Source organism: Trichomycterus rosablanca, chromosome 17 (genome assembly GCF_030014385.1).
Source record: "Trichomycterus rosablanca isolate fTriRos1 chromosome 17, fTriRos1.hap1, whole genome shotgun sequence".
Classification (NCBI taxonomy): Eukaryota; Metazoa; Chordata; class Actinopteri; order Siluriformes; family Trichomycteridae; genus Trichomycterus; species Trichomycterus rosablanca.
The window spans coordinates 25,253,349-25,270,912 of record NC_086004.1 but is presented as its reverse complement, the minus strand read 5'-3'; the positions used below and the strand labels follow the sequence as shown (position 1 = coordinate 25,270,912).

Below are 17,564 nucleotides of genomic sequence, written 5' to 3'. Positions count from 1 at the left end.
AACAAAGATAAAAGAAGAAAACAATTTGCAAATAGAAAGTTAAAATGTTATTTCACACATAATTAAAATACTTACATTATTATTATTATTATTGCACATATGAATAACAACTATTGCACAGATGAACCATAGTGTCACACATTAAGGAAGGAATTATAGAGTTTGATGGCCTCAGGTAGAAAAGACTTCCTGTGGCGCTCTGTGGTGCAGTTTGGTAGGATGAGTCTTGCACTGAATGTGCTCCTGTGTCTCATCACTGTGTCATAGAGTGGGTGGGACCTGCAGCATAGACAGCATCCTCCTCTCCTACACTGCCGTCAGAGTCCAGCTCCACACCCACAACATGACCATCTGTTGGCATCTGCCACCCTCATGTTACCATTGTGACTTATTTTTACTAAAATGCATCAATATTTTGCCCAAGGGTTAAATAATGTGGGCAGTTGTAACCTAGCGGTTAAGGTACTGGACCAGTAATCCAAAGGTTGCTGGTTCAAGCCCCACCACTGCCAGGTGACCAATGTTGGGCCATTGAGCAAGGCCCTTAACCCTCAATTGCTTAGACTGTATACTGTCACAGTACTGTAAGTCACTTTGGATAAAAGCATCTGCTAAATGCTGAAAATGTAAATGTAAATACAAAAGCCTTACCTGCTTATCTTTTAATTCTCTTTAGGGTGGATAGTGTAGAATTTTATTTTATTTTAAACAACAGATGTGTTTTTCCAGTTGGTGTAATACACAATACTCTTACTTCACACATAATCACGTTTTGTTTCACTGCGTTTTCCATAAACTGTACCTTCATTTTATTCATCATACAAATTATTATTATTATTATTATATTAAATTATTATTGTGTACAAGTACAATGTACAATGACAATAAATAATTCATTCATTCATATAAAGAACTTCTGTTGATGTATCTTTAATAACGACTCATCAGTTCGAATCGGCTCCCAGTGTCTAAAAGAACCGAGTTAAAGAATCGACTCCTTCCTCGAGCAAAACATCACAAGAAGAAAGCCTACTCAGATTGAATGAAGAGAGTGAAGAATGTTATCTTATATAAAGTTTAAACTGAATTACTTTTACGGTTTGCATCTGTAATAAAGTCGTGTTCACTGGTAAGGAGTGGAATAACTGACTGTCAGGTACTATGATAAAGAATAACACTTTAATTTTAGCACTTTGGTGTGTTTAACTTCATTGTTGCAGTGAACTGGGAGAAGTAGTTTTAATTTTATATACTGTACTTTTGAAGCTTCTGTGTGAAAGTAGTTATAAATATACAGTTATACATTGTGTTGTTGAATTATATGCTTTTTCTGATGTGCAGAAGTTCGCTATGGAGGCCAGTGCAGAGTTTACCAAGGACCTTTGCTCTCCAGCTCTTACTGTGGATCTGGACGTTGTGAAAAGGAACGCTGGAACGATGCTGGAACGATTCCAGAGAATCGGAGTGCAAGTGCGACCTCACATGAAAACCCATAAAACACTGTAAGATTTATTACACACCTTCATTTATAATATACATGTTAGATCTTTAGCCATACCTTAGTTACTGATTAAGAGAGCAGATCAGAAAGAAGTGAACTTTCCCTGTCTCATTCATGCACTGTACCTGAAGGGAGCTTTGGGCTTTTGAGTCCATTGTTTGTTAGTCTGCTTGTCTGTCTCACATAGGGTGATCATATTTTGGTTTTCTAAGGAAGAGGACGCCTGGTAATGTGTATGGAGTAGAGGTTTAAATAGTTGACAGATGAGTCAATAACCATCCAGCTGTGTTACTGAACTTTAATAAATGTACAGCTGCTCTTTAACAAGGGCCTTTATGGTCAGATAATCTTATTCCTTCACATTCAGCGTTAAGCCCTAAACAATAATAACAACAAATTAAAAAAACTGTTGTCACCTATAGATAAAAATCCCTTTATTTTTTAGTTCTTTGATGTATTGTACAATCGTATCAGCCGACTTATTAGGAGTGTTTTTAACTTTAATTTGATTCACTTTAATTGCTTGCTCCCATCAGTAGAAACCCAGCAGTAAGATGTGTCTCAGTGCTTGCTGAGCAATTTCCACAGAATGCAGCAGCATCACGTTGTTGACAAGAGCCTCTGTGTTAGTACATGCACGTGACAATCAGACTTATTTTTCACAAAACAGATGCACTCCTAAAAAGACCAAAAAACAAACCAATGCAAAAACATACACACAGAATAGCGAGTGCAGACTAAAAAAGCCGAATCCCGGACATTTTTTGTGATTTAAAAATCCCGGCTGGATGCATTTTTAGCTCTCAAAAAAAGGACATGTCAGGGAAAAAGAGGACATATGGTCACCCTATTCTCACTGTCAGTCTTCTTTGGTTGGCTATCTTGCTGCTGTTCTGGTTTTAGGGAGCCCAGTAAACAGTGGTGGCATTCTACATTTCTAATTTGGAAGCTTTCTTGTGTTTTTTTGCCAGCATACCTGCTGTGTGTAGCTGTCACAGCAACCCATCCTGGACTAGTCGTGGTGTGGCAGCTTTTTTGTTTGTTGGCTGCGGTTGGTGTGCTGGCTTACCCTGTCAGGTTTTTGTGGCAAGCATTTTGCTTATTACTTGCTGGTGGATTGAGTAGCTGGTGCAGTTGCCCAGAATGCACTTTTTTTCCTCCACTGCTGTTCCTGTGTTTTCTGTTTTTATTGTTGGTTTCATTTGATCTGCTGATGTTGTTGCATATTTAAATTTGTTTACCAGGGGTGTTCAAGTTTTTGCAGAATGTTGATGGTTTGTCTAAGTTTTTTAAATAAAAACAATCATTCAATTATTGTATCTGCTTGTCGAAAATGTCTGAATATTATGCATCTTGCAAACTTATTCCTGGTAGGGGGATAGGGAGTGACACGGTAAATCTTGCCCAGGAATCCAATGTGCCAATGTTGGACCTGCTTGTGGTTCATTTTTATAGGCACTTACAGCGGTATGGCATTTTGCTTAACCCCATTGTTGCATGAAAAATAAAAGTATGTTTTTACAAGTACTGTTTTCCGTCTAGTGAATGTGCAGATATTATGACTGGGGGCTCACGGAGGTGCATTGTGGTTTCCACTCTTGCTGAGGCTGTTTTCTATGCTGACAATGGATATGATGACATCCTTTACGCTTATCCGCTGACATTTGACAAAGTGCAGCGCTGTGCCAAGCTGTCAGAGAGGCTGTCTGTATTTCATGTACTGATTGACAACAGCATGGCCTTGCAAGAACTGAAAAAAAGACCACTGAAGCAGGGCAGTGCCTGGCATGTGTGGATGAAATTGGACTGCAACAATGGTAGAGGTGAGATCTTCTAAGAGTATGCAGGTTTATATATATATATCTATATATATAGATATAGATATACAGGGGTTGGACAAAATAACTGAAACACCTGGTTTTAGACCACAATAATTTATTAGTATGGTGTAGGGCCTCCTTTTGCGGCCAATACAGCGTCAATTCGTCTTGGAAATGACATATACAAGTCCTGCACAGTGGTCAGAGGGATTTTAAGCCATTCTTCTTGCAGGATAGTGGCCAGGTCACTACGTGATGCTGGTGGAGGAAAACGTTTCCTGACTCGCTTCTCCAAAACACCCCAAAGTGGCTCAATAATATTTAGATCTGGTGACTGTGCAGGCCATGGGAGATGTTCAACTTCACTTTCATGTTCATCAAACCAATCTTTCACCAGTCTTGCTGTGTGTATTGGTGCATTGTCATCCTGATACACGGCACCGCCTTCAGGATACAATGTTTGAACCATTGGATGCACATGGTCCTCCAGAATGGTTCGGTAGTCCTTGGCAGTGACGCGCCCATCTAGCACAAGTATTGGGCCAAGGGAATGCCATGATATGGCAGCCCAAACCATCACTGATCCACCCCCATGCTTCACTCTGGGCATGCAACAGTCTGGGTGGTACGCTTCTTTGGGGCTTCTCCACACCGTAACTCTCCCGGATGTGGGGAAAACAGTAAAGGTGGACTCATCAGAGAACAATACATGTTTCACATTGTCCACAGCCCAAGATTTGCGCTCCTTGCACCATTGAAACCGACGTTTGGCATTGGCACGAGTGACCAAAGGTTTGGCTATAGCAGCCCGGCCGTGTATATTGACCCTGTGGAGCTCCCGACGGACAGTTCTGGTGGAAACAGGAGAGTTGAGGTGCACATTTAATTCTGCCGTGATTTGGGCAGCCGTGGTTTTATGTTTTTTGGATACAATCCGGGTTAGCACCCGAACATCCCTTTCAGACAGCTTCCTCTTGCGTCCACAGTTAATCCTGTTGGATGTGGTTTGTCCTTCTTGGTGGTATGCTGACATTACCCTGGATACCGTGGCTCTTGATACATCACAAAGACTTGCTGTCTTGGTCACAGATGCGCCAGCAAGACGTGCACCAACAATTTGTCCTCTTTTGAACTCTGGTATGTCACCCATAATGTTGTGTGCATTGCAATATTTTGAGCAAAACTGTGCTCTTACCCTGCTAATTGAACCTTCACACTCTGCTCTTACTGGTGCAATGTGCAATTAATGAAGATTGGCCACCAGACTGGTCCAATTTAGCCATGAAACCTCCCACACTAAAATGACAGGTGTTTCAGTTATTTTGTCCAACCCCTGTATATATGTATCTAGTAGTAAGCTTGCAGCTCTTCAATAATCAGCTTATTCATTTGGTGAAGCACATTTTAGATAGAAAGATACTTTATTTATGCAAAAGGAAATTATTGAACTGACTAGTAAACCTGTGTGATCATTCTGTTCTGTTATTCTTATCTAAGACTATTGAATGTTACAGTCAATGTAATATTATGTAAAATTATTATTGTATTTTGATTCTGTTATTAGTGGGCGTTCCTCATTCCGATCCTGGCGCTCTACAGTTGGCACAGGAAATTTCAGAAACAGATGGGGTGGAGCTTACAGGAATCTACGCCCACTGTGGAAACACCTACAGCTGTAAGGGGGAAGAGCAAATTAAGGCTGTTGCCCAAGATACTACAACAATGGTGTTGCAGTTTATGGAGACGTATGCTGTTAATAGTATATTATTTTGCCTTTTATGCTTTTAATCTTTACATAAGCCATTACCTGCACCAGTTCAGTGTCTTTTCATAAAGTTTGATGCCTTGGTTATCCTATTTTATGTTACAGACTGAAAGCTGTTGGAATTCAAGGTCCCAAATCTAGCATTGGTTCCACCCCTTCCTGTAGCCACCCAGTTTCAGACATGTCAATGTTAAGTGAGGTCCATCCTGGAAACTATGTATTTTATGGTCAGTATTCTGAGATTTAAGTGCTGAGTTGACAAGAATGACTAGAAGGTTTTTTACACTACAAGTCTTTTTATATTTGTTGCATAGATGTGCAGCAATCTCTCATTGGCTCCTGTAAACTTGAGGACATTGCAGTTCGGGTACTGACCAGGGTTATAGGACACTATCCACACAGGAACCAGCTGCTGGTTGACTGTGGCTGGGCTGCCCTGAGTCATGATGGAGGTGGGCGTTTACCTACAGGATATGCCATGATTGAGGGTCATCCAGAATTAAAGTAAGAAATAACAATAAGTCTCTACACATTTCCAGAACCTGAAAATAATATGTTGCACATATCAAACCTGTGATATTTAAATTTCAGTTTGAACAGTAAGACCACAATCCAATGGCTTTTTTAATCTAATTTGACATTTTACAAAATTCTGTGCATGCTGTAATTAGAGATTGTTAATTATATGCACATATTAAATATGTTATAATTTATGTCAGATTATGATACTAATTGTCTTTAAGTAATCTTTTAATGGTCTTTTTTAGATTAAAAAAATTATTTTAATTTAGTTTTTATGTTTTACCACTGCTTTATACTGGTCAGAGTTGTGGTGGATCTGGTTTTCCCAGAATCACTGGATAAAAGCAGATACACACCCCAGATGGTACCCCTATCCATTATGGGGCCTCAGCCATCCCTCCCCTAGACTTAGTCAATCAAGTCTGTATGTAGCTGCCCGACCAGTGGATAGCACTGATGATCTCAGTGATGAGCTACTGTAATTTACTGCTGTGCTACCCTTCCACCCTTTATTTGGATTTTAATTCTGGGATTGTTGGATTGAAGCACTTCATTTTTTTTGGTAGATTGGTGTCGATGACTCAGGAGCATGGCAAAGTGGAGCCCATCTCTGGAAAACTAGATTTTAGTCAGTTCCCTCTAGGCTTCATGCTCTCCCTTATGCCTTACCATGTAAGTATGAGCTGCTTTTTGGATTTTTATTTATTTTTATTTTTTTAAATGACACATCTGCTTTACAGTTTGGGGTCTTTGTTGTCATATATACAGCTTCTTTTTACAGTCCGTTTTTATTGATTCTTTACTTAAAGACATCACAAAATGACTAAAAGTGAATACATTCTTTTAAATAAGCCTCTAACTTCAAAGAAGTGTGTTTCTGGCATGCATTAAAACAAATGCTGGTAGAACTGGCCCAAACAGATGTGAGTAAAGGACATGCCTTACCAGCAGATGTAGAGCAGCAGTGTTGCATGTCTTTTAATACACAAGATTGTGCAACATGGTTTCTTTTCCATAATTGATGTCTGATCCTGCATTAAACATACATTCAAACATACAACAATTGCAGACTACTGGAAGGAGCCATTAGGATTTTAATCTTGGATTAATTATTTTATTTTTGATCAAGCAAAATACAATGTAAAAAGTGATATAGCGTCTTATTCTAATAATGTAATTTACAGGCTTGTGCCACAGCTATGATGCATCCAGTCTACATCGTCCATTCTAAAGGAAAGATTGTTGGTACTTGGAAGCCTACTCGTGGATGGTAACCAGCCAAGATACACACAGTCTCATTATGTCCCATTATGACTTTTGTCAGGAATAGCAATATTGAATTTATTTTTTCTCTAGTTCTTTTGAAGATTTTGTGAATAAAACATTACTGGATGTTTAAATTGACATTTAATTACACCTCTTAATAAAATCTTACTGTTTCTGTGATTTTTACTTACTCTCTGTATTGGAGGTACTTTTATTAGCCACTTTCATTTATCTTTGTGGCATGGAATTCACAAGGTGTTGAAAACATTGCTGAGAGATTTACGTTCATGTTGACATGATTTGTCAGCTCCTCCCAAATGGTTTTCCTTGAATACTTATCCAGTGACCTGAGAGGCATTATGGACCAGTTTAAGATGACTATGTTGCAAATAGCTCTTTAATTAAAAATGGGTATATTGTGCTATAAAGGAATGTTTATGATAAGTATGAAAACTCTTACAGTCTGTGTAACTTGGAGCGAGCCATTTCTAATTAACTTCAGGTCTCAAGTTCATTTGTACCAACAATATGACAAGGTCAGTAAGAAACCTAAACTGTCATCTTATGCTCAGGGAAACTTTGCCCTGATGTTCCATTGTAATCCAAGAACTACCGAAAACAAGTTTGGCATAAATTAGAAGTTGCTAAATAATGGTCTATGGCCAAGTGAGCTTTACAATGCTTACAGTACAGTACAAAACTGGCTCCTTTGCCTGAACATTGTCAAATACACATCCCAGAGGTTTGAGTTAATTAGGTAAAGACTAGGTAAGGTGTTAAACCTCGTATAGTCTTTAACATAGTAGCCTACCCAACCCACCTACTGCATGTTTTAAGAGATGTTTCTAGAGTACATTTTTAGACATGAGAAGAACATACTAAACTGACAGACAAACTGGAGACGATTTGAATTTTGGTCTTCAGGATGCTGGAAACCTGTGCAGCACCCACACTACCCGACGTGCCACCTGATAATGAAATGGGCACTTTTACAAAAGATTCATTGGCGCTTAGGAATCGATTCCTTTCTGACTCGGTTAAAACAAATCTATACAGTAAACAGACTACGGATCTGCGAGTGGTTGGTAAAGTGTGCAGGATAGAAAAAAGACAGGTAGACGTCAACATCGGAGGCATTCTCATGTCGGGGTATACCGGGGGTGTTAGTACATGCTGGGGCACAGGCACGAACCTACCAGAGGTCTGGAAGTGTCGCATGATCAGTGATGGTCTACCTCTGCGCTCATTCTGCAGCATCCGGAGCTCCATGTAGCTGCATCACCTTCACGGTATGTATAAATCATAATGGTTCTAATATACACATGCACGTATCTGTAGTATGTACACTAAACTGTATTAAATCAGTTATTATTACTAATAAATAGGTGTGACTAATATGATGATCTGCATTGGGAACATGATCACTAAGCAGCTGATGACATCACCACTGCGTGTTATCATTTCATCAAATTCAACCCTGTCCTAGTCAGTCAGTCAGTCATTGAGAAATCATGTTGTACCTGATGCTGATAGTAAGCAAGCTCGAATAGAGCTCAGTGTGTTCATATACCTACAGCGCCGTTTACTCACGCGCATGCGCACACGCTCAGGCATGCAGACAGGCGTCCACGTTATGACAGACCTCCAGTATGGACACAATTTCAGTCTGACATGTCATTTTACCCAAGAGGTAAAACAAACAGTTGCAGGATGCTTTGAATCAGCACACGTCAGATCCATTAAAGCCTATGTACACATTCATGTGAGGTGAAATGTGAACAAAATGTTCTGCTGGTAGCTCCAGACATCATGTCCTAGTTAAATCTGGTATGTTGGTTGACTAGTTTTAACTTTTCTGTAAAAAAACAAGGACCTGCTTGCCCAAACAGTTGGATTGGTGCCACTACCCAGGACTAGTACAGGGCAGAAAAGAGGCTTGCTAATACGCAGGCCAAATTAGGGAAGAGTGCACACAAGCTGGATAACTTAACAGGATTAAGGGTGATTACAAGACCCTTGTCAGTCAAAGTTGGACCAAATGCAACACAATGCAGCACAGAAGGTGTTTGTGCAACATGTTAATACATAGAAATGATCAGCAGTGAGTAACAGGTATGACTCACACAGTGAAGTCAAACAATTTTTTCAGGTTTACCCCCTAAACTATCTTCATATTTAAATATTTCTCAAAATGTCAAACCAAAAGAGAATGAACAAGTAAATATAATACAATATTAACCTTTGACGTATTTGTACACACGTAATATAAGACCATCTTTGGTCTTATACAACACATTTCCTTGTTCATTCATTCTTTGTCTGTTTTGCCACCGCTTTGTCTTGGTTAGGGTTGCAGTGAGTCCTTGACAGGGTAGACACACACACTTACACTATTTAGAGATAGATAGATAGATAGATAGATAGATAGGTAGATAGATAGATACTTCATCTATCCTGAGGGAAATTACTAAATATTTAGTAGCTCCAATTGGCTTGACATTATGTGTTTGGACGGAAACCCATGCGGACACAGGAAGAAAATGCAAACTTTACATAGAAAGGATCAAACCCTTGTCCTTTTTGCTGTGAGGCAACAGCATTACTCACTGTGCCACTGTACCATAGTGACAAGCTTTGTAGAAAATTTGCAGATCAGTTGTTTTTAATGACTTTACAAAGAATTCATGAAAATCTGCTTGAATTATAGAGAAGCACAGTTCTGGTAAAGTATACAAGACCGTCTTAAAGACACTGAACATTCCTTAGAGCTCAGTTCAATTCATCATAAAAAAAAACTGCAGATAACATAAAAATGTACAGCTACACTATCTGGATTAGGTAATGCCACATTGGTTTATGCAATGCCGCTTTATTGAACTCGCTCAAAAAACCTCCACTATTCAGACACTTATCTTCCACTCAGCTTTTTCAAGCAAGTCTATTTCAGGCCTTGTACTAAATCCTAGTTTAAGCCGCTGTATACACTTTATTATCTGGTGCAGGAGCTTGTAAAAAGCTGGTGTAAGCCTTTTATGCTGCAGGAGGTGTTAAAGAGCAGGATCTCTGGTCATCTTAAATCAAACACCACCAGGTAAATGCTTGTTGGATTGTTCGATCTGTTTTTAAGTGTATGTGAAGTACTTTATCTAGAAAAGTAACTTGTATAAACAATAAGGCATTAATTATTTGCACACCTCACCTTTAGCTTGTTAGACATGCCATCCCAAAACCATAAGCATTAACATGGAACTGCTGCCCCTTTCAGATTCTAACAGCCCTCGCTCTTCTGACAAGGCTTTCCACCAGATTTTGTAGTGTGTCGGGGGGATATGTGTCTATTCAGCCAAAGGTTTAGTCACTGTTGTTAGATAAAAAAAGACCTGGCAATCAATGGGCTTGAGGTCAGGGCTCTGTGCAGCCCACTGCAGTTCCTCCACAGTTCCTCCACAACAAACACCGAACACATAATTGGCCTATTTCAGTCTATCTGAAGAGATTACAGTCGGTGGAAACTTTCTGTAAACGTTGCTGTGAATTGCTCTAAAAACAAGCAGAAGTGTTAGAACCCAGATTCTTTGGAGGTGTTTTAATGCACTGGTGTACTTTTTGTGAGCTCTTGTGTCATGTAAATCAGTGCACCTCTTAGCCCTTGCTCAGGGCCTCAACTTAGTGGGTGTGTGTAAACCTTCTGATTACTTGTTCTGACCTGACCTGTTTCTTGAGGAAGAGCAAAAGGGCACTGTATTGATTATAAGCACCAAGGATCCTACTGAAAGTAAGGCCAAGTCTTATATTACCCCTGCTGCTGACTTATAACCTTCAGATAACCTTTACTGATTTAGACCTGCTGTACATACAGCAATGGGCTGTAGATGATTTAACTTAACTGGACCACAAAGTATGAACAAATATAAAGCACATACATATTATTATAGGTTAATACAGAGTATTTACAAGATGTAATAAAAGATCTTTTGTATTCACCATGCAGAATGCACTTCACCTCGTCCTTCAATGCATTGGTGCAATTTCTTGGGCCTTTTTCCTGACACATTGTCCCAGTTTGAATGTTTGTTGGGGTTTAGGTGAGGTCACTGTAGAGGAAGGTTAATGATAGCCAGAACGTCTTTTATTTGCCATTGATTTGTTGTAAGTTTTGAGGTGTTACTTCATATATTAAATGTGCTACAGCTTTTCTACATGATACATTTAGGTTCTGTTATGTTTCATGTTCCATATGTTAAATTTAACCAATAAACCGTAACTGTTCGCTGTAGAGAAAACTGTAGCTATATGAGGCTAAAATGTTGACAGAGGCAGATTTGATCAATGGTTCTGGCCTAAATGATTCTCAGCTTATATCAGTCTTTGCAATCTTTTAATTAGGACATGACACTTGTGGGAGTAATATGCAGCATTTTCTTTATCATGACTGCCAAAAGCTGATATACAATCTCTCTCTCTCTCTCTCTCTCTCTCTCTCTCTCTCTCTCTCTCTCTCTCTCTCTCACACACACACACACACACACTCACACTCACACTTACACACACCAAGGTTAATAACTGTGATGCTATCAGTACAAGATAGGTAAAATAGAATTGCTCTATCCTTTTTTTTCTCAGGCTGTTTCATCAGCAGTTGCAGGCATGATCTTCCCTCTCCTACAGATCTGAAAACTAAGTAAGAGTGGTGAGATCAGACATTCCTAAACATCTCTGCTAGTGTATTTTCTTCACATTTTGACCATTGCTTGCTTTACACTTAGTAGTTTTTTATTATTTCTATGTTGTCAACATTTGTTTCACTGTTTAAGGTGGATCATGCTCTTTTCGGAGCGTGGAGTTGTTGAGGAATGGCTCTCAGAATTCAAGGTAAGTGTTTTGCTTTGCTATAACCTCTGCTTATTGTATGTTAGATTTCATTCACATTCTTTAACAGGCAAATTGTTCCTATACATGCTCCATATCCAGAAAACCTCCAACCTAACCAGCCATGGGATTAAATGTAACAACAACACCAATGACTGCCATTACTGCAAAGCAGCAGTTTGACTAACAGGATACTTACTTTCAGGAAATTTGCATCAGTATGGAACTTCGTGTGTTTGTGGACAGTATATTTATAGAGCTCTGCAATAGATTGTCGTCCTGTCCAGGTTATGCCTGCCTTGCACCCAGTGTTTCTGGTTTAACCGGACCTGCCTTGACCCTAAGGATGAAGTGGTTGATGAAAATTAATAGTCAAATTAAATGTACAGTACTCTGAATAATTTATCATTGAGATTAATAAAAACATGATTAATACAATTGTTTAGGCAGAATATGCTTAACAATTATCATTATTTGGATAAAAATCCGACCACATTTTTTAATGTGTTCAAGGAATTTACAAACTTGAAACTGTAGCTATAAGCTATAAGTAGGTAGGAAGGTAGGAAGATGTCAGCATTTCACAATTTATTCCATTTTTAAATAAATTTCCAATGCTAAAACTAAAAAAAAACTACAAAAGTAGAAACTAAATGCTCCCAAAATACACATGACCAAATGTTCATTCACCCACTCCACCTACTGATGCTGCTTGCGTCCAGTGTGGATTCATGTGTGCGATCCGCTGATAGAAATAACAGCACACCACCCCTGGAGGTAGCTCACATCCAGGACAGTTTTTCAGTGATGGCAGACAGGACTGGAGCCAAAATAGTTCTGCATGAATGGCCAGCTGAGTTCCCCAGAAAGGAGATAAAGAACAGCAACATATCCTCCTGTGTAAAAGCTGGGTCGGTTTGAGCATCAGAGAAAAAGCAAGGGGAGATAGGCAGAGAAGCCAGGAAAGATCTGGCAATGAGGCCGGAATTAACAGGGACTCCTCCAGATGAAGCAAATTAATGCTCCCTGGATACTGTAATCTGTGCCCCCCTGCAGAACTATATTACAGATGGGCCTATTACAATGTGACCTCTGTAAACAATTTGACTTTATTTTCTGGAAACTAAAATGTTAATAATATGTATGACCCTGATGTTTCTTTTGTTCTTTTACTGTCGTTTTCCTTTTTAGACAGTACCTGATGATTTGATTCCTGGTTACACATGCCTTCTGCGCCTGAAGAAAGGCCTGATACCTGCAATCTATGCTGTCATACAAGAGCATCCCAGCAGCGAGGTATGTTTCCAGATCATCTTGAAACATTGTTTACCAGGCACAGGGCACTAGTCCATCATCAGGTATCACACATTAATCTACTTGCTGCTGTGGTGAATTCCTGCCTTGGACCCAGGGTTTTCTTGTTTCACCTAACACAATATAACTCTGATTATCTGAAAGATCATTAAGCAGTTTGTGCTGTTGTCTGTGTTCACAGCTCCTGGCTCCATTGTGTAACCAGCTGTTTGAACTGTACCGGAGCACAGAGGTGGGCCTGCGCCGCTTCACACTGCAGTTTCTGCCTGAGCTAATCTGGGTGTATTTGCGCCATACCGCCAGCAGGGAGCGCCGGAACGGTTGTATTGAGGCCCTGCTGCTGGGCATTTATAACCTGGTGAGAAAGTCATGCCATGCACTGGATAAGTCTAAAAGCTTAGGTCACACCATAAACTTACTGTTTGCATTACCTCTAAATTTGCTGTGCTCAGACAAATTTAGCCAACATAGCATTTTAGCCATAGCTTACTTGTAAATTGAGAAGTTGTTGTAGTTTCAGACTCCATAAATGCAATTTAAATTCAAAAAATGAACACCGGTATTACAAGTACACAGAGTTTTCTACATTGTTAACAAAGACTGATAAACAAATCCAGACATCCTACATATTTATTGAGTTGATCTGTAGTTAGATTGTGTAAAATTGTATTAAATATTGGCCAGTAAGCTGCTACAGTAAACCTTTACAATTTTGGACCAGCATTAAAGCACAAATTCCAATTTTTTTTTTTTAATTGTACCCACATCAAATGTTTGAATTGCAAAAATAGCTTATTGCAGTTTGCTCACAGAGTTTAGCATCTGGTTTAAAGGGCAAAATCAAAATCATAGTCTACCTTCTCATTATTATTATTTTTTTGCTTGTAGGAGATTGTGGACAGTAGGGGGAACAGCAAGCTCTTGTCATTTACAATACCTTCTCTTTCCAAGCCTTCCATATACCATGAGGTAAGTGGTCACACCAACACCCTTGTTGTCTGTTTAAGTTAGTTATTATGAATAACAATGTTTGTGTCTGGTTTGTAGCCCTCTAGCCTTGGATCCATGGCTCTGACAGAGGGAGCTCTAAGCCAACATGACCTGATCAGGGTGGTATACAGTGGCTTGCTGCCCCAGAGAGAAACATTTACTTCCCAAAACAGGTACAGTGTTTTACACTGCATACACGTACACTTATTAGCAGGTGAAAATTAGAAATGCAGGTGGTGAAATATTTAGAATTTAATGGAATCATTGTACACTAATGGGATTTGCTTCTAGAAGGAGGACAATGCCTCCATTCACAGGCACTCATTTATGTTTATAAAAATAACAAATTTGGAAAGAAAAGGTGAGTTATATTTTTAAATAGCAGTTATTCTTTGTTGCTATAGGTTTGAAGTGCTGTCTTTCCTTATGCTGTGCTACAACTCAGCTGTGGTCTTCATGCCTGCATCCTCTCATCAATCAGTCTGCAGAATGAGCTCACGGTAAAAATAACCTTTATATGGATGATCTTCGCTTTTTTTCTTCCTATACTCCCATATTCTCTTTTTCTGGAAGGAGTAATTAATGGCCAACTGATTCTGGGCATTATACACAGAGACTGCCTTTAGCCACAGTGTTGCCTTACAGATGCTTACATAAACAAGTACTTAATGATTATATGAATAAACAAATGTCCCTAAATTAGCAAGTCTTTAATGCATTTTATTTAGAAAAACCTAAACTTTCTTACATCCTCTCTGCCCTTGTTTCCTTTCTTGTAAGGTTATGTGTGTGCGGCTGCCCACGACAACATGAGAAGTTGTGGCAGGAATCATGCAACCGTGTGCGACTGGACCCGGAGTTTATGGTTCAGATGCTGACTGCAGTTTATCATGCCATGTGAGTTCAGTAAGCTCCACTGCACCAGGATATAGATCTGTCTCTTAGTGTTGTGAATCCCAGTTCTTTGATCTCAGGGGTTGTTTAGTGTAAATGTGTGGATGCATTGTGGTGAAAAAAACCCTTAAGAATTTTCTGACCTGGGCTGACACTGTGGATGGTTGCATACTCACAGTGTCACAGTAAGATTGAAGGCCAATCTTTACCGGGTGTCCCCAAATCTGCGCTCATCCACAGGTGCCAGAGACTTTGTGAATGCGATCACACAGAAAAAATAAACATACTCTTACATACTCCCATCTGTGTCCTTTTAGGACAGTGAAAGACTCCACCGTTAACAGAGCTTTCTTAGCTAGAACATAGGATCCAAACCAGCTAGAACTGGGTTTTGGACGTCATGCAATGCAATTGATGCACTTCTTATGACGTACACCATGTACCCATCCTATTCGAACTACAAATAATGATATATTTATAATTGTATTATTTATTAATTTAATATTAATGTAAAAACATTATAAATATAACAATATTAAACCTAAAATATGATATATTTATTTTAACAGATGGCCAGCATTTGTCATTTGTCGCTAAAATATTTTCAAAAGCAACAGAATAACAAAGTAACATGCTAACTGCTCTTAATGTAAATTAATAAGCATGAATATTGCATTTAAGATTTTTGATTACGTTCTTATTGATGCATTTGAATTAATATTTTTAAAAAGCTGATGTGGTAACCATTGTAACAATTAAGATAGTATAGCAGGATTGTTTGTTTTTCTCATGTGCTTATTCATTAACCAGTAATGTAATGGTATGTGTTTTCTTTATTATAGCTACAACGGCCAGTGGGAACTAGGGAGAGAAGCTTTGGAGGACATATTATATAGAGCACAGCTGGAGCTTTATGCCAGCCCAATACTGGTAACAGTATTAATATAATATTATAATTAAATGTATTGTTGGTGATTTACAGCTCCAGCAACTCAGATTTGCTGTCCGTATAGATTTTATCATGTTTACTCCACATTTGTCTATGTTTCTACATAATCTACATCTGACAAGCACAGAATAATATCTAATCAATAACACAAATCATTTATAATTAAGATCAAAATTCATGCCCTTTTTTAGGTAGCAAATGCTATCAGACTTTCTTTGCCACCTCGTCCACCAGAGGGTACACGGACTCTTCTGGAGATTGAGGCAACACCCACAAACAAGCGTGTTTCCCAGACCGCCATCACTGCTGCCTCTATTCGCAGACTTCGATGGAAAAGAGAGGGTACAACACATATATACAAAGGGGTGTAGTTTTTTGTATTTGATGGATAAACAATGCTTCAGTTCATAAACAAACCATTTTTTTCCTAAATACAACTTACTAAAATAGGAAAAAAGAAATATCTTTAGTCTCCTGTAATAAAAAAACATACATGGTAAATGGGGGAGAACATGCAAATAGCTTGATAACATGCTTTTTTCTAGTACTACATAGTAATACCCTCTGGCTGAGTAATGATTAGACTTGGTCCACAATGTCTGTTATTTTACTCAGCATGTTCAATTTTCTCCTCTCTGTCTACGTCCCAGATGCTGATGGGGGAAGCTGTGGTGAGGACTCATTTGATCCAGATGAGGGTTTTTCTTCCGGGGCCTCCAGCAGTAGTCAGCCCAGCAGTATGAAAAGAGAACGGGCCACAAGAACACGTTTATCCCAAGACCCAGTGGCGTGGGTAAAAGACACATCAATTAAGACCAGAGCTGCCCTACGCAAGCTCCAGGAACCCCACCATTCACCCCCTCCAGCTATCACTCTTTGCACTGCAGACACTGGCAGCAGCCTCAGCCCCAGCAGTGCCAGGAGTTTCCTGGATCCGCATTACCTTCCACCGTTTGCTGGACCACCAGCCAGAACTGCTAGCACATCCTCCAGTAAGTCTCTGGACTGCACCAGTCTGACTGGCTCATCAGGGCCTACCAATTGCCCATTTTTCAAAAGTCTGAGTGCAAATAAAGCTCACTGTTTGTCAGCTATGAGCTTTCAGGAGGAGCAACTAGCCTTGAGGAGTCAGGATCTTTCCTCACCTCAAAGTCCATTTTCCTCTGCAAGCCCATTGTCCAAACAGTCCCGCTCATCCAGTTTTAATATGCAGATTATATCACAGGTATAAATTAGGTTCGCAGGGTTGAGCTACAACTCAAACGGTCGAGACACAGTTTACACTTGGTGGTTTCTTTAGCAGTTAGTATCAGGGTGGTTTCTAGATACTGATTATCAACTTTAAAATGCAGTAAATGATGCCTCATTACTCAAACTGCTGCAGACGGTATTTGACATGCATGTCATGTCAAAATACATCTGTCATGTGAATGCATCTGTCTCTCCAAGATGCGTCTGGCAGACCTCCCCAATACATTATATTCTGTCCCACATGGGTCATGACAACTGGTTTTGCTGTCTTTAAGTATATTAAACAGTAAACACAAAGCAGATTATATCTTAGATTTTGCATAGAATATCTGAAAAGAGGGCACAACCTTATTTGTATATTACATGCCACACAGACATCAGATTTAAGTTTCGCCTACCAGACACACTACTAAATGTAATTTT

General features: G+C 39.3%; 2 protein-coding genes across 2 annotated transcripts; both read left to right on the top strand.

The window, feature by feature from the left end:
- Nucleotides 1–1,074: 1,074 nt before the first annotated feature.
- Nucleotides 1,075–7,054, top strand: zgc:162816 (uncharacterized protein LOC571260 homolog). Its single transcript, XM_063013064.1, has 8 exons — nt 1,075–1,156; nt 1,342–1,502; nt 3,044–3,324; nt 4,886–5,066; nt 5,192–5,313; nt 5,401–5,590; nt 6,175–6,280; nt 6,793–7,054. Exons 2-8 carry the CDS (start codon nt 1,351–1,353, stop codon nt 6,880–6,882), a joined length of 1,122 nt encoding a protein of 373 aa, XP_062869134.1. The 5' UTR covers nt 1,075–1,156; nt 1,342–1,350; the 3' UTR covers nt 6,883–7,054.
- Nucleotides 7,055–8,104: 1,050 nt separating this feature from the next.
- Nucleotides 8,105–17,121, top strand: LOC134331590 (hyccin 2). Its single transcript, XM_063013063.1, has 12 exons — nt 8,105–8,163; nt 11,498–11,555; nt 11,689–11,746; nt 12,935–13,039; nt 13,239–13,415; nt 13,946–14,026; nt 14,105–14,220; nt 14,452–14,547; nt 14,828–14,944; nt 15,784–15,871; nt 16,082–16,232; nt 16,541–17,121. Exons 3-12 carry the CDS (start codon nt 11,696–11,698, stop codon nt 17,119–17,121), a joined length of 1,563 nt encoding a protein of 520 aa, XP_062869133.1. The 5' UTR covers nt 8,105–8,163; nt 11,498–11,555; nt 11,689–11,695.
- The last annotated feature ends 443 nt before the right edge of the window (nt 17,122–17,564 follow it).

Excerpts from the sequence above, each read along its gene's own strand:
- zgc:162816 (XM_063013064.1), top strand. The coding sequence starts at position 1,351 with ATGGAGGCCAGTGCAGAGTTTACCAAGGACCTTTGCTCTCCAGCTCTT. Across the intron at positions 1,503-3,043 it reads ATGAAAACCCATAAAACACT|TGAATGTGCAGATATTATGA; the intron begins GTAAGATTTATT and ends TTTTCCGTCTAG. Across the intron at positions 5,314-5,400 it reads TGGAAACTATGTATTTTATG|ATGTGCAGCAATCTCTCATT; the intron begins GTCAGTATTCTG and ends TTTGTTGCATAG.
- LOC134331590 (XM_063013063.1), top strand. The coding sequence starts at position 11,696 with ATGCTCTTTTCGGAGCGTGGAGTTGTTGAGGAATGGCTCTCAGAATTC. Across the intron at positions 11,747-12,934 it reads AATGGCTCTCAGAATTCAAG|ACAGTACCTGATGATTTGAT; the intron begins GTAAGTGTTTTG and ends TTTCCTTTTTAG. Across the intron at positions 13,416-13,945 it reads TGCTGGGCATTTATAACCTG|GAGATTGTGGACAGTAGGGG; the intron begins GTGAGAAAGTCA and ends TTTTGCTTGTAG.